This window comes from Mustela nivalis (assembly GCF_964662115.1).
Source record: "Mustela nivalis genome assembly, contig: HAP1_SCAFFOLD_631, whole genome shotgun sequence".
NCBI classification, from domain to species: Eukaryota; Metazoa; Chordata; class Mammalia; order Carnivora; family Mustelidae; genus Mustela; species Mustela nivalis.
In genome coordinates this window covers 243,338-258,869 of record NW_028136031.1, presented here as the reverse complement: position 1 = coordinate 258,869, position 15,532 = coordinate 243,338, and the positions used below count along the sequence as shown (strand labels likewise).

General features: G+C 51.4%; 1 protein-coding gene and 2 long non-coding RNA genes across 3 annotated transcripts in view; 1 reads left to right on the top strand and 2 right to left on the bottom strand.

The window, feature by feature from the left end:
- Window positions 1-15,532, bottom strand: part of LOC309857330 — a 74,262-nt gene that overhangs the window by 30,640 nt on the left and 28,090 nt on the right. The gene's annotated exons all lie outside the window — the stretch shown is intronic.
- Window positions 3,363-15,532, top strand: part of LOC309857331 — a 30,092-nt gene continuing 17,922 nt past the window's right edge. Inside the window, exon 1 of the long non-coding RNA XR_014307637.1 lies at window positions 3,363-3,864. This is a non-coding gene — a long non-coding RNA (uncharacterized lncRNA). The remainder of the gene's footprint in view (window positions 3,865-15,532) is intronic.
- Window positions 13,216-15,345, bottom strand: LOC309857329 (uncharacterized protein; the record flags this gene model as incomplete). The annotated part of the gene is made up of 3 exons (XM_082750055.1): window positions 14,913-15,345; window positions 13,928-14,117; window positions 13,216-13,664 (listed from the first exon to the last, which is right to left on the bottom strand). The coding sequence occupies exons 1-3, from the start codon at window positions 14,922-14,924 to the stop codon at window positions 13,216-13,218; spliced, it is 651 nt and encodes a 216-aa protein (XP_082606181.1). The 5' UTR covers window positions 14,925-15,345.

Sequence of the window (15,532 nt, the reverse complement as noted above, 5' to 3'; positions counted from 1 at the left end):
GACGTGCCACTCAAGGTATAAATACAGGAGGATGGAGATGGAGTTCTGGCTAAAAGAATGGAAGTCCTTGCCTCTGGGGATGAAGAAATTTGATTTTACCCAGAAGGAGCTACATTCCACTCAAAGAAGTGACGTGACCCTAGGATCTTTGGGATCAGAACAGACTTTTCTGTAAAATCTTATGTAAAGATTTTCAGGTCAGTGTTGCAATTCATGTGGTCTCTCTGACAGTGACTCCACTCTTATATTGAGGCTTGAAAGCAGTCACATACCGTCCACACCAAATGTTCCAGCCACATTTGATTGACAGAATACAGGGGGTGGTCCCATTTGGCCCTTGGGAGTAGTTTCCCACACCCCAGATTTGCAGCATGGTGGATGGTGGGGGGAGAGGGCTCTTCTTTTCCCGTGGCAGTTGGAGGTACACTGGGATCTCTCCTGGCCGACCCGGCCCCTCCACTTGAAGGGAAAAAAAGATGATTGTGGGATTGGCTAACAATTAAGTCCGCAGGAATTCCCCCACATTTCTCTGTAGGCCTCGCTTGCCAAAAGATGTTTGTCTGTGGTTGAATTCCATGTAGGTATTGCTTCGCTAAGTATGCCCTTATTGTCTCGCGGGTATATCTGTGGGTTATATACCACACAGATGGTCATCTTGTTCAGGCCAAGACCATGAGCACATTGAGGGTTCTCCTGAGTTAGCAGAGATTCTAGCAGGTGTGGGCCTCAGGACAATTCCAGTTCAGCCCTCAGCAATGTTATGGAGCCCCTGGCTTCCTGGGTCCTCGTTGGCTCTGGCACAGGCTTGGCCTAGGCCACTTCTGTAGTTGTGATGGAAAACCCCTGGTCTGGGTGGTCCACCCCATGCCTGGCTCTGCAGGCTGACACCCGAGGTCCTCCCACCTCATTGGCTTGGACCAGGTCACATGTCCGTGGATGAGCCAATCCCTGGAGCCAGGGAGTGGAGCAGTGGAGACTGGCACATGTTGTTAGGACCTCTGTTGTAATGATTTTTCTAATGGCTGGGGTGGTAAGATCTTCTAGGATGCATCTGTTAATAAAATGATTATTAATCTCGAATAATACATGGGTCCAAGATGCTGGCTTAGCACCTCGCACCTCAGTCCCAGCACCTCAGTACTACTGTACTACACTGCAGAGGCGATGGCTGAGAATGAGCAAGGTGGTTGGAAACTGGTCTGGAGTGCACAAGGGAAGGGGGTGTGTGTGTAGGGGATTGGGGATAATAGCTCTTTCCAAGCTGTATCTCCAACTTACCTAGGTTCAAGAAGGTGCAGGGAATCCGTGGTGTTTCACCTTCCATCATTTTGCAGATGAAGAATATGGCTTTTCCGTGGACTATGGCAAGACTTCTTCCAAGTATCTCTAGTTGATACAGAAGTCGGGGAGAGCAGAACCCTCCATCTGGTAGGATAGGCGTGAGAGGCTGTGTGCTCTCTAGAAGGGGTCTGGCTTTCGAGGGCTCACTGTGAGCCTGCATGCAGGACTAATGAGGGCATTTCATGGTTTAGTTCTAAGGATGGAGTATTGGAAGAATGTGGTGTCCCATGTAATCCTGGGAAGAGGACAGGTCTGCAGTTCACTGTAGAGTTACTTCATGGGAGTGGTGGTGATCTGCAGTATCTGCCTCATGAGATGTCTGTCCTTTATTGAGTTCTGGGTGTGCTTTCTGGAACTGTGTTCTAATGGCTGGGATTTCCAAGGAGTGGGATTTTTTGGCATCACTGTAAGAGTTGGTCCACCAGGAGTGGGCAAGTCCCTTTCTGCTGCTGAGAATTGTGTCTCTAGCGGTTGGAGTGTGTATTACAAACCTAGAGGTCAATGGTGAGGTGGTTACAGTGGTGAGCCTGCTATTGTTATTGATGATTTTTAAGGGTGAATTCCATAGGATGAGATGTTAGATCTTATAGTTAGGGATCCTCATTAAGTACCCAGAAAGGTGCTTTTTCAGAATTTCATATTCGATATCTTTTTATTACTTCTAATAGTCTTCCTCGTACTTGGTGTTCCAATGAGCAGTGCATTAAAACATTGCCTGCATTTTACCCGTGTGTTAATGGGGATTTGAGAAAAGAAAATGTGTCAGTGATTCTACAGATTGTACACTGGAACAGCCAAATAGTGAAATTTTTTTTTTTTTTCATTTTTGACACAAGGTAGGATGTATCCTGCTGGGATTCTTAGTTTAAACCAGGAAAGAGGGTCCTCTTTTGGTACTAGTTTTGAGTACCATAGGCCTTCCTAGGGAACATTATCAGATTCTGTTGGAAATTTGGTCTTTTTATTGTGGAAGAATCAGGAGTCAACCAATTTTTGTCTCCTGTTTCATTTTCTTTCTTTTTTTTAAAGATTTTATTTATTTATTTGACAGACAGAGATCACAAGTAGGCAGAGAGGCAGGCAGAGAGAGAGAGGGGGGGGGGGGGAAGCAGGCTTCCTGCAGAGCAGGGAGCCCGATGCGGGGCTCGATCCCAGGACCCTGAGATCATGACCCGAGCCGAAGGCAGCAGCCCAAACCACTGAACCACCCAGGCGCCCCTCCTGTTTCATTTTCCATGAACATTTCCATGATATTTGGTTTCACACCTCTACCATTATGAAGTCATCCCAGCATTGGCACCAGCTCACCCTTCTCTGCCAAGGGGATGTTTGGGACAAGATGAAAGCCGTTTCTGGGTGACTGGTAAACTCTAGTACCAGAATTCTTTCAGTAGGGAATTACTGGAATCCTAAGTTCCAAACCAGCTCCTGACAGCAAACGAAATATATTTCAGATTTAGACATATCAGACAGAAATTTTGTGTTTACAGTGAAAACTGAAGAAAATGTGTCATCACTACACCTAATGTTAACTCCTACCATTGATGCTGAAACCTAACCTGACTCTATAACCCAAACTGGAACCCTGAATCCTAAAACTGAAATTGAGCCCAAAGCCTGGACTCTGAATCTGAGTCCTGGATCCAAGCCCTGAGCCACAAACCCTACCCCTAATCTAGAACTCTGAGTCATGAACCCTGATCTGAAATCTCAGCATGAAGCCAACCCCCAAATTTGACCTTGAACTTTTTACCATAAGCCCTGAAACTTAGACCCTAAATCATAAACCTAAAGCTCTAAACACTAACTGTTCCCTTGCCCCTCACTCTAAATCCTCACCCCAATGTTAAACCCTCTCCCTGATCTAGAATTATGACTGAAACCTGAACCTGAACCCAAATTCCAGCCCTTCACCACACTTTGCTTATGCATTCGTCATTGATAGATATTTACAGTTTCTACCTTTTGATTTTTGTGAACATTGTTTAGGTTGAGGGCTAGAGTTAGGGTGTTGGATTGGGGTGAGGGCCAGGCTTGAGAGCAAGTTTAGGTCTGATTGTGGGTTTGCTTCAGGGCCAGTGTCATGTTCGGTGTCACTGTTTGAGGGACTGTTGTCATTCCATATTGTTTCCAAGTCACTGTTCCTTAGCAATTTTTGGAGAAGCTGGGGGTATATTGGGCTCCATGCAGCTTGAATTTCCGGAATGAAGTGGCTTCAGCTGGACCCTGGGAGGGAGCAGGTGCTTCCATTGAAGGGTGAGCTCCCCTAGTCCTGCACTGCCCTCCCTCGCCAGCAGAGGGCGCAAGACCCCAGCTCCTGCCCTGAGCCTGACCTGGGCAGCTGCACTAGGGACAGGAGCCCAGCCTCATCAGGGCCTGCTGGGAGACTTCTGGAGGCACTGGAGTCGCTCCCACCCTGACAGAGGCCACTCCCGCCCTGACAGGACTCGCTGTGGAGGATGTGGGGTCGCGTCCACACTTACAGCAGTGCAGCCTCCTCAGGACCAGCCTCTGGAGGAGAAGGTGAGGAGAAGCCACCTGAGCGGAGACAGGGAAGGGGGTGTGTGGTCTCAGGCTCCCAGGGAAGAAGGGCAATCTGTGTACACAACGGGGCTTCCATGGTTATGTGTGCGGTGACGTGGTCTCCCGCAGTGCTATGTGCGGCTGCGGGTTCTCCCCTTTCTAGGCTTGGATGTGCGCCCCGGGTTCCACCTCTGTGTTTGGGCACATGCGGATTTGGTTCCTGGGGCTCCTCAGAATACAGTCAGGGAGCGGCCTCAGTGCTCGACGCCCCCCACCCTGCCTTGGCCGTGCGGGGTCCTTCCCATGTCCACACCCGCTTCAGGGTTGGTCCAGAGTCTGGAAGTTCAGGAGCGACAGCGTGGACTCTGTAGACAGCTTTGGGGAGAGGATGTATATTCCTGGTGTCGGTTCCTCCCTGAGCACAGAGTGTTTCCCCAACTCCGTGTGTCTCCCTCCATGTCTGTCATCAGTGTTTCACGGCTGTCAGAAGACAGGTCTGTCACCTCTTCGTTCAGGGAACTCCTGGGTATCTTGGTCTTTTGGATGCAGTCCTGAATGAGATTGTTCTCCGTAGTCTCTTTCTGATGGTTCCTTTGGAGCATGTGGAAATGCATGTGATTAGTGTATATTGATTTTGTTCCTTGCAAGTGTCTGGAATTTATGAGTTCTGTTTGCCTTGAACTCAAACTGCCAGTTATTTGACCAGCCAGATGGGTTTATTTGGGAAGAGCAGAGAACGGCAGTCTGGGCTGAGCAAGCTCCGGTTCCATCACAGGCAAGTGCAAGAAACAAAGGAGAGGAAAGTTATTTCATGGAGAAGGAGGAAGAAGTTGGGAGGGGTGCTTGGAAGGAAAGTCCACTGAAGAGAGGCGGGGGTTCGGGGTGATGGAGGATTCTCCCCGGCTGAGCTGCAGGGATGGTGATTTCTGGTAGATGAACCTCCAGCTTCCCCTGTGGGGCCTGGAAGGGATGAGTCTCTCCTGTGGGGGATTCTGATGTGGGGTCTGTGATGGGCATTGAGCGGCAAGTGCCCCCTTCCACCCTCCCCTTCTGGAGTGCCTAGTCCGCTTTACTGAGGCTTCCCTTCATGCTAACACGTGGCCTCCTCCAAGGGTGAGTGACCTCTGCACAGTGGGTGACCTGGATCTATGAGGGCTTGGCCTTCATCCTGAAGTCCGATGTCCTCTCTGCTTCTGTGACTTTGTGCTAACATGGATGTTTGGGAGAGTCATTTACTCTGCGGTGAGTTCAAAGTGCAGGCATCTTGTCACAGCTGCACACATGCACTTCATCTCCCCAGCTGTCATTTCTTTACTATGTTTGCCACTTTACAGGGCCTTCTTCGGTGCAGTTTACCCCAAACAGGGACACTGTCCTGCAGAAACACCACGTAACCCCAAGTGAGGAAATCGTGACACTTTCCCTATCTGAACCCAGACCACAGGCCCACTTCAGCTGTCACCACCTGCCCGATGGTCTGAAATGTCTTCTCCATTCAGATCCAGTTTTCTTCTTCTGGACCTTCTCCTAGGACTTTCCTTTACTTGGGTAACCTTGATGGATTCCAGGAGCACAGACAGCTCCCATCTGAGTGGTATTTCTACGTTGCTTATGTCACTGGGGCTGTGTTTAGTGTCCATCTACGTTGTGACATGCATCATTCCTTCATTCACTTTTTCACGGTGACTAAACAGAATAACATTGACCCCTTAAAACATTTCAGGGACACAGTTCTCTGGAAGCAGGCTCCCCAATGTGGGGCTCGATCCCAGGACCCTGAGATCATGACCTGAGCTGAAGGCAGAGGCTTTAACCCACTGAGTTCCCACAGTTGTACACCATTCTCCAGAACTTTCTCATTCTCCCCGAGGGAGACCGTATGCATGAAACACCAACTCCCCGTTCCCCTTTCTCCTCAGCCCCTACAGTCACATTCAACACTGAGTGTCTGGGTACTTCATGTGAGTGAAATCATACCGTATCTGTCCTTCCGTGATGGGCTGATTTCACTCAGCGTAATGACTTCCAGGTTTAGTCTGTCTTGTAGCCTGTGTCAGAACACCCTTTGTTGTTGTTTTTTTTTAAGATTTTTATTTATTTATTTATTTGACAGAGAGGGAGATCACAAGTAGGCAGAGAGGCAGGCAGAGAGAGAAGAGGAAGCAGGCTCCGAATTTGTGGGGCTCGATCCCAGGACCCTGAGATCATGACCTGAGCTGAAGGCAGAGGCTTTAACCCACTGAGCCACCCAGGCGCCCCAGAACACCCTTTGTTTTTAAGGCTGAATCGTGTTCCAGCGTGTATAAACCACAATTTGTTTATCCATTCATCTGTCAGTCGACGCTTGGGTGGCTTCCCCCTTTTGGCTGTTGTGAGAAAAGCTTCTCTGAACATGGTTACTTGTACTTTAAATTGGGGGGCGGGCATATAGGCTGCAGTGGAATTCTGTGTCTGATATGTTGAGGAGCCACCATTTCTTTTTTTTCCCCACAAACGAACCATTTTACTCCATTCCTTCACACGGCAGAGCAAGATTGCCATTTATGGATCTTCCTCGTTTTGTTTATCCTGTTCCCCATGGAGGGATGTTTGCATAGTTCCTGGGTTTTGCCCATAGTGAACATGGCTGCTGTGAGTGTTTCTGTACATTTTTGTTTGTTGGTTTGAACCAGTATTTTCATTTTGGGGGGGTGGATATCTAGGAGTGTAATTGTTGAACCGTATGGTAATTCTGCTTTGACTTATTTGAGTAAATGCCAAACTATTTTACATGTAGACTACACCATTTTTCACAAGTGAGGTTTAAGCGTTTCAGTTTCTCAACACGTTTTTGTCATTTTTAGTTTTCTTGATCGAAGTGATTCTACTTGTGTAAAAGACATTTAACTGGTTTAAATCTTCATTTCCATAAAGACTAAGGATGTTTAACATCAATTCATGTCCTAGTCACCATTTGTATGATTTCTCTGCAGAAAGCGCTATCCAAATCCTTCATTTTAAAAATGGGGTTGTCTTTTTGTTGAAGAGTTCTAAAAGCTCTTTACATACCTTGGGCAACAGAGTCTTATTGGATAAATAATATACAAATATTTCCTTCCATTCGGGGGCTACCTTTTCACTTTCTGGAGAGTATCTTCTGAGGTACAAAGATTTAAAAAAATTTTTTTTACATTTCTTTTCTAAGTGAGTGAGAGAGAGTGTGCGAGTAGACAGGGTCAGAGGGAGAAGGAAAGAGAATCTTAAGCAGGCCCCACACTCGGTGTGGAGCCTGATGCGGGGCTCGATCTCATAATCCTGAGTTCATGATCTGAGCCAAAATTAAGAGTCAGACAGTTAATCAACTGAGCCACCCAGGTGCCCAGGACAGATTTTTAATTTTGAGGATATTATTTTATCTGTTTTTTTCTTTCCCTTTATATGCTTTGATATCAGATGTAAAAGCATTGCTAAATCCAAGGTGTTGAAGATCTATCTCCATTTGTTTCTGCTAGAGTATATAATTTTACCTCTTACACTTAAGCCTTTAGCTTATTTTGAGTTAATGTTTATATGTGGTATTAGGTAAGGGTCCAGTTCCATTCCTCTGTGCGTGGATAGTCAGTTGTCTGGCACCCTTTGTTGAAAAGACAATTCTGTCCCCCCACTGCAATGTTGACCACCCTTGTCAAAATTCAGAGGACCACAGGTGAAGGGGTTTATTTCTGGGCTCTCTATTAACTCCTACTGATCTGTATGCATACTTATTTTTTAAGATTTTATTTATTTATTTGACAGGCAGACATTGATCACAAATAGGCGAAGAGGCAGGCAGAGAGAGAGGAAGAAGCAGTCTCCCTGTTGAGCAGAGATTCCCAATTCAGGGCTCCATCCCGGGACCCTGGGATCATGAACCCACTAAAGGCAGAGGCTTTAACTCACTGAGCCACCCAGGCGCCCCTGTATGTATACTTTAAAATTTTTTTTTAATTTATTTAAAAATTTTCAAATTTAAATTTAATTTAAAAACATATATGTAGTATTCTTTTCAAGGGCTATGCATACCTTTAGGACAGGATCACAATGTTTTAGTTACTGTTGCTTTGTATTAAGATTCAAACATTGGAAGTATGACCTTTCGCCTTTGATTTTCTTTTTCAAGATTGTTTCGGCTGTCCTGTGGTCCCTGAAAATTCCATATGACTGTTAGGATTAGCTTGTGTGTTTCTTCCAAAAGGCCTTTGTGAAATGTCTTGGGAACACTCTGAATCTCCACATTGCGTTGTGTACTGTTGCCATCTTACCAATAGTATGTCTTTCATCACCGTGGGGAGTCCTCAGACTGATGTAGGTTTCCGTTACTTTCTCTCAGCAAAGTTTCGTGGTTTCCAGTGTACAAGACATGCACGTTGATTACCTCTATTCCTAGGCATTTTGTCAATGTTGGTGTTTCCTAAAATGGAATGGTTTTCTTCAATTCCATTTTGGATGATTCATTGCGTGTGTATACAAATGAGAGATTTTTGTGTATTGATATTTTGTCCTGGAACTTTGTAGAATTAGGGTATAAATTACAAAGGTTGGTGGGTCATGCACAGAGCATTAAAGTTCCGGACAGTCATTGCTTGGGGTCCATCTCGTGGGTCTTGCTGGCATCTGGGAGTGGTTATGCTGGAGGGGTCATTTTGGTGCCCGTCGGGTCTTTGACTCTTTGACTTAAGAGATGAGCCTGAAGGAGGGAGGTCGTCGGTTAGGAAGGCCAGAGTGCAGGTGGGTAAAGGCCTCTTTAGCTCAGAGAGCGGGAAGCTTCCATCCCCTGCAACACACCTTGCCCTGTTCATTGCTTCCAGGTTCCTGGTCGTGAGTTCTGGCCTTCTAATGAACTGGTGAGGTAGTCAGTAACACGTTTCCCTGAGTTCCATGAGCCGCTATTAGAGCAGACTGCGAGCAGACTCTTAGAACCTGAGTAGGAGATTGTGGGGACCTCCGATCTGTAGCCCATAGCTCAGAAAAATGTGTGACCTCTCTGCCCAGCCACTGTCTGACCCCTAAGGTAACAGCATAGGGATCCAGTGACCCCACACAGCAAAGAACACAGACTTGACAAAGATTGCTCAGAAAAGTCACTGAGCCAACAGTAGCAACTACAGCGAGCAGCCAGAAGGAGGCCTCGTGTAAGGACGGTCTGATTTCAGAATGCTTCCATGAAAATATTCATTGTCACACCCTGAACTCATCAGTAGGGCCAAGTCCTCAAGCTGGGGTTCTGGTAGCTTCCAGGTAGCTTCAGGTTGCTTCCCAGGAGAGAGCAGTTTTAACCAAGGTCCGGAAGATGGGATGGGCTTCCTGACTCCCCGTCACCACCCCCTACCCAGGGCTGCAAGAGAGGACAGTTTCCTTCAGCCTCTCTTAAGGTCCCTGGTGGGGTCTGGAAATTGACAGAGAGAGATGAACAGGAGAAAAGCAGGCAAAGCGTATTGATTTTTTTTTGGTGGGAACCTCATATGAACATGGAGACCAGCAGAGGTGACTGGAGCAGGCGGCTCTTCTCACTTTTAGACAAAGAAGCCATGGATGTGGGAAGAACTGAGAGAGACAGGGGTTGGGACTAGGGCTGGTAAATGATGAAGAGGTAACTAGGAAGATAAAGGTTCAGTTAAGCAGGTTTGTTCCTACAGCCTTTGGGGCCCTGAATTCTTCCTTGACTCTGGTGAGAAGCATGTCCTCCCTGCGGTCTGGGCAGAGCAAGTGCCACATGGGAGTTTTCTGACCTGCTTCAGGGAAGAAGGGCTGATGGCTGGGGATCCGAGGAACTTTTCTGCTTCTGCTCAATGCAAATTTCTTTCCGTTTCTGTGTTGCCAAGGTGCCATATTTGGGGTAGTGTGTCCTGACCCTCACCGACCTGGTTCTGTGCTCCTTCTCCTCCTCGTATCCAGGACATTGGATGTGCTGCTTTGGAGATGTCCCAACCCTGGGGCCGTCCCTTGTCCAGGGAACACCTGCCTGCAGGGTTGGGGGGGTGCCTATGACTTCCCACATGGGTGCCCTGTTGCTATGGGTGGCCACCCCTCCTTGGGGAGATAGTGTGAGAGTGTGCCGATCTTACTTCAAGAAACTGTCTTCATTCCTGCAATGTCTACCCGGTGGTGGGATCATACAGGAGTTCTAATGTTAGTGTCTTGGGGAAGCTCCATTTCTTCCCACCATGGCTGTACTAACCAAAGTCAATTCTCGATGATTTTACCTAAAACCAGAGATTTTTCTAGAACCTCACCAGCAGAGAACATGAAAACATTTTCAAGACCTTGCTAATTATACTAACCACAGGAACAAACTGGTAACTCAGAAACTATTGAAATGAAGAACTGGTTCTCCTTCTCCCATGTCTGGCTAGTGCGCTGCACGCTGGCTCGATCCCACCTCAGGCAGCTGGAAGGTTGACCTCCCAGGTCGGCTGCCACTGAGATGGCTACTGTTTCCAGAAATTCTTCGGGGTGTGGTCGGTGTTGCTCACCTGTGCACGGATCATGTTGGCGACCTCTGACAGTGGAGCCACAGGTTCTCCAGGCATGGTCCCTCCCCGGCCCCAGTGGAGCCATCACACTGAGGGTTTAATGGGACAGGAGCTGCCCCCAGGCAAAACCACCCGAGATTCCCACTGTCCCTACCTGACCTCCAGATGCTACTCAGTTACTCCTGAGCTTCTGGTGTCTTCCTGGGACCCTGACCTGGCTGTTTTCAGACAGCTGGTCCAGTGGTACCCTCACTTTCTGGGATGGGGATTTGCTGGAGTCTGCAGTGTGTCAGGCTGCCTCACCTGGATTGCTTCTTAAGGTACATCGTCTGCACCATCTGAGGACCCAAGACTGTGGGTCTGTGGCCTGGAGGGTTTCTGAGCAGAGCTGGTGGGATGGGAGGGCTGTAAGGCCCAAGTCAGGTTTCCAGAAAGCTGTTTGTGGTCCCTGGCATCCTACCAGTTTTGAATCAAGCCCTGAGATCTTTAAAATGTCAGCAGTATCACAGCGTGGGCCAGAAAATCAGGTCTCCGAGCGCCTAACGCCACCTAAACTATTGCCACTTTTTGCACTTGAGCTGAGGACAGAGGATTTGGAGTCGGGGTTTGAGGGGAGATTGTGGGCCAGATTCTGTGTTTGGGGACACAGGCCATCCAGAAAGCTTGTGCTGAGCCTGAGGAGGGGGCCTGTGTGGAGACCCCAGCTGCAGACACTGCTGTCTGCCGATGCCCCCTCAACCTGCCCCAGGGCACCTGATGCTGGGGGAGCACCTGGCCCTCTCTCCCGCGTCAGCGGTGCCTCCTCCCCTAACAGTCACCGGCAGCCCGCAGCCTAGGAGGGTGGATACTGCAATGATGTCCAGCCCTGGGGACAGATCCCCTGTGTGTGGGACATGGTCTCCCAGCAGGGCTGAGTGCCAGGCCCCCCGGTGCTCGCTCTCCTCCTGGGGGCTCAAGGTGGCACATCCCCAGTCAGGCTCCCTGGGCCCAACTCCTCCCCTTCTCAGAGACCACCCCTGGCCCAGGCTCCACACGCTGGGACGGCATCAGGTCATCTAGACCTTCTGGACTCGTGCTCCCATGGCCGTGACATGGGCACAGGCTGGCCTCACAGACTCGTCAGAGAGGACCCAGTGCAGGAAGATGCAGGCCACTGCAAGGGAGATGCCAAGTGACCCCGGAGGGAGCACACAGGCCTGCACAAACTATGGGGCTCTTGGAGCCCAGTGTGCGATGTGGGCACCCAGCCAAGGGGCACAGGAAATCCTGGCGAGGGTGTCCCCGTGCGGGGAGATAGACCACCAGAAGGTCACAGGAGAGGCAGGAGACAAGGAACATGACAGGACAGAGCTTCCCAAGGAGGTCGGTGGAAGGATCAGAGGCTCGCAGAGACCCTGGGAACACTCGGAGGCGCTGGAGATGTTGGTTGAAACACTGTCATTTGGTCAGAAACATTGTGTCACAAACCCACAGTCATCGCTGGATGATTTACTCTTTGTTGCTTATAGGAATCAGGGAGTATAGAGCCATTAGCACTCATGGTGCATGAAGTCTAGGATGTATTTACTTTTCATCAATCTTGGGGACTAGATTTTCCTAGAGGAAGTGCTAAGCATGGGTCTCTCCATTGTTTTCTTTGTGCAATGGGCCTCTGTTTTAGGAGCAGATTCCTGGTGCTCATCACCACGGCTAGCCCTGAGGCCTGCCCCATCACCTCCCCCAGTGGACATGACCACGTGGGCTGGGGGTGCTCCCTGATGAAGCCCCAGTGGTCCTGTGGCCCCCAGATCCTCTGCTGAATGCAGGAGGGCATGAGAGAGGGAGGGGGAGAAGGGAGGGAAAGGAGATGGAGCGGGACAACAGGGAGGGGGAGAGGAGGAAGGCAGGGGAGGGGGAGGCCGAGATGGGAGGGGGCAGCGAGGGGGAGGGCGGAAGTGGAGAGGAGGAGGATGGTAGGGTGGGGAGGAGGAGGCTTGAGAGGGAGAGAGGAGCACAAGGGAGGAGTGTCAGAGGGAGGGAGGGAGCATGAGAGGGAGGGGGGCAGGGTGGGTGATGCAGTGGGGAATGGGGTGGAGGGGAAGGAGCAGGGGGTGGGGGGATGATGAATGGGAGGGTGAGTAAGTGGGGGGGGAGGGAAACCCCGAAGCCAGGTGCACACATCAGGAACCATTATTTAGGGTGAGGTCGGAGGCATCACAGCCCGGGCCCGGGATGGTGGCACTGGGCACGTCCATCTGTCCTCTCAGTGCTGTGCTTCCTTCTCCTTGGCCCTTTGTCACCCTGGATCCTCTCCACTTCCTCAACAACTCCGATGTTCCCAGGAGCAGGGTGGCAGGAGGGGGTCCCAGGAGGTGCTTTCTAGATCTCGTGCCCCCGATGACTCTGGGACAGTAGCTACAGGACATTCTGCCATAAGGACTGGGACTGAGGATCCCACCATGTCCTAGGGCGTTAGCGCTGTTCCATTCCCGGTCTTTCCCCCACCATTGTGCTGAACACTCCCGATGGTACATCCGTGAAAGACCGCGCCAGAGTGGCCGGGGGTGAGTGCCAGGCCAGGCACGGCTAGGTGTGGCTGCACCTGCTGCCCAGAATAGGTGCTGCTCACTGTTCCCAGTCACCCTTCTCTCCAGGGGACCTGCATCGACCTCCCGATCTTCACCTTCTCCCCAGGGAGAGAGAAAGCAGCTCAGGGGTGCAAGCATCTGGGCTGGAAGAGAAATGGCCAGGTAGGGCTTTGGGTTCAGGGTCTCCTTTGGGGAAGGAGATATCCTGCAGCAATGTTCTGTCATGTGGTGGGTAAACGCTGGGAGTGTAATTATACTCATGACGCGTTTAATTGAAAACAAGTATTTTATTTTTAAAACGAATGATAAATAGTATACAGAACATGTAAAGACAAAATCAAAATCAGTATGTAGCAGAAAAGAAAAATGTACACGTCGGGCACAAAACGTTCCTGCAGGTTGCCAGGGTCGGGGGATAGAACAAAGAGTAACTGTTTGTGGAGCAAGGCTGTGGGCACCAGAAGGGGCTCTGGGCGCTCCTCAGGAGGAGGAGGAGGGGGAGGAGCAGGGGCAGATTCCAGAGCAGAGGCACAGATGTTGTCATGGGCAGGATCCATAGCAAAGGCAGGCCCCGCGACAGGGGCAGACCCCAGCTCTTCCCAGACAGAGTCAGCCTCGCTGAGGGCAGGTGCCCAGTCACCTGCTGGCTCCGGGTCTCCTCCTGAAGTCCCTGCAGGCACCATCCCCGCCTCTGGAGCTGTGGATGCAGGTGGGGCCAGCTCTGGCTCCTCTGACGGAGCAGCTATGACAGGAGGAAAGCGCACCGGCATGCCTGTCTCTCCATGTGCTTTTGCAGAGACAGAGCTCAGCCCAGGGCCTCCCGGAGAAGCGGCAGCCACGGAGGAACCCTCACCGGGACATCTCCCTGACTGCGGTCCGCCCGCTGCGAGCTCTGAGCCCAGACATGGCTCCTGGCCCCACACCAGCCTCTGGGGTCTCCTGCCCTTGGGACCCGGCACCGACCCACCCGCAGACACCCACGTGCCCCAGCCCCGGCCTTCTCACCCTCAGGCTCGGCCTGCATGGGCTCCGGCTCCTGGACCACGCGGTGGTGTAGGCACGCGGCCAGTGTCAGCGGCCTTCCCCCGGAGTCCCCAGTCCCTGCTTCTGCAGAGCCCGGTACGGTCACTCTCCTGGTCAGGGAGATGGAGCGGGTGTCCGCCAGCCTCCTTCCTATTTCATCGTCACTAGTGCTCTGCACAGACAGACCCCGGGAGCCAGCCCCGACCGTTAGAGCCCTGCCCAGCCGTCCTCACTGTCTTCCTGCCCACCCCCCTGCCGCTCCCAGATCAGACCCAGACGGTGTGTGCACAGCGCCACACCTGGGACAGGGACCCATACCTGCAGGACACGGGATGCACCCTGGGGGGAAGCTACTGTCCCTACTCTCACAGGAGGCAGCCTCCCACGCCCACAACCCACCCAGCCAGCCTCGACCTGGGTGTGAACATGAACTGCCCACCGGGCATCTGACCCCTTGTCAGCCTGTTCTTGAATGGGGTGGGCGCACCTCACTAGAGCCTTTACACACACACACACACACACACACACACACACACACACACTCAAGCATGGGGAGGGACCTAGCACTGCACAGGTTGAATCAGAGCATGTGGGTCTGGGGGCTGGCTCTGGGCCTCATGGTGTTACCTTTCTCTTCTTTTGGCCAAATGGCCAGAGCCATCGGGGAGCCTTAAGACAACATCCCCAGTGAGGGAAAGCATGTGCAGGGCATGATTTCTTCAGCTTGCAACCTCCACATGTAGGAACACAACAGAACATGTTGCTTATTCAAAGATCCGCAACAAAATGAGCTGGGCAGGGGGCTGTCTCTGTGTGTGGGTGCCTGGTTACCTGGGTCCCCAATTGTGTTGGGCTCTATTGTGAGGAAAGTGAGGTCACCACTGCCTGGGGTCTGCTTACCAACCACTTCCTCCCACACAAGAGCCCCGCCCAGTGGGTCCCCCTCCCCCGCGTGCTCAATGCTCACCCTCTGCTCCATGCCCAGTCCATACAGTGACAGCCACACAGCCCACCCACAGCACCTGCGAGGCCTCGGGGCAGCCAGTGTCCCCACTGTGAGGATACAGGGCTGGGTTCGGACTGGGTTCCTGCTCGTGCCCAGGCCTATGAGCCTGGACAGACCCTGTGCTTCTCAGGGCCTCCCCGGCTCCCCGCCTGCCCAGTGGGGGCTTCTGGCTTCTACTCTTAGGGACGCATTCAGGGGTAGGACCTCCAAATATGTTCTGTACCTGCTCTCACAGGAGGCTTGTACGCACCCGTGGGAATGCAGGGATGAGCGGGGGCTGGGCGGGGCATAGAACACAGCTCAGAGGGGCCTGGATCTGCTCTGGGGTCCAGGCAAAGCCACCCTCCTCCTGCCTGTCTCCCAGCCCTGTGGGAAGGTTGCAGTGAACTGATTCCGACCTTGTCCTCTCGACCTGTCTCCCCTCCCCATGCTATGGATCTGGGTTCTTGCCAGGGGTCCTGATGCCCCTGTCCCACGGCTCGGCTCTCTCTGACTTCTTTTTCCTTGCCTTCTTGTCACCCACCTCACTCCCAGGATGTCTTCCCATCTGACTTCCCAGACTTCCAGGGAGGGACTCCCAT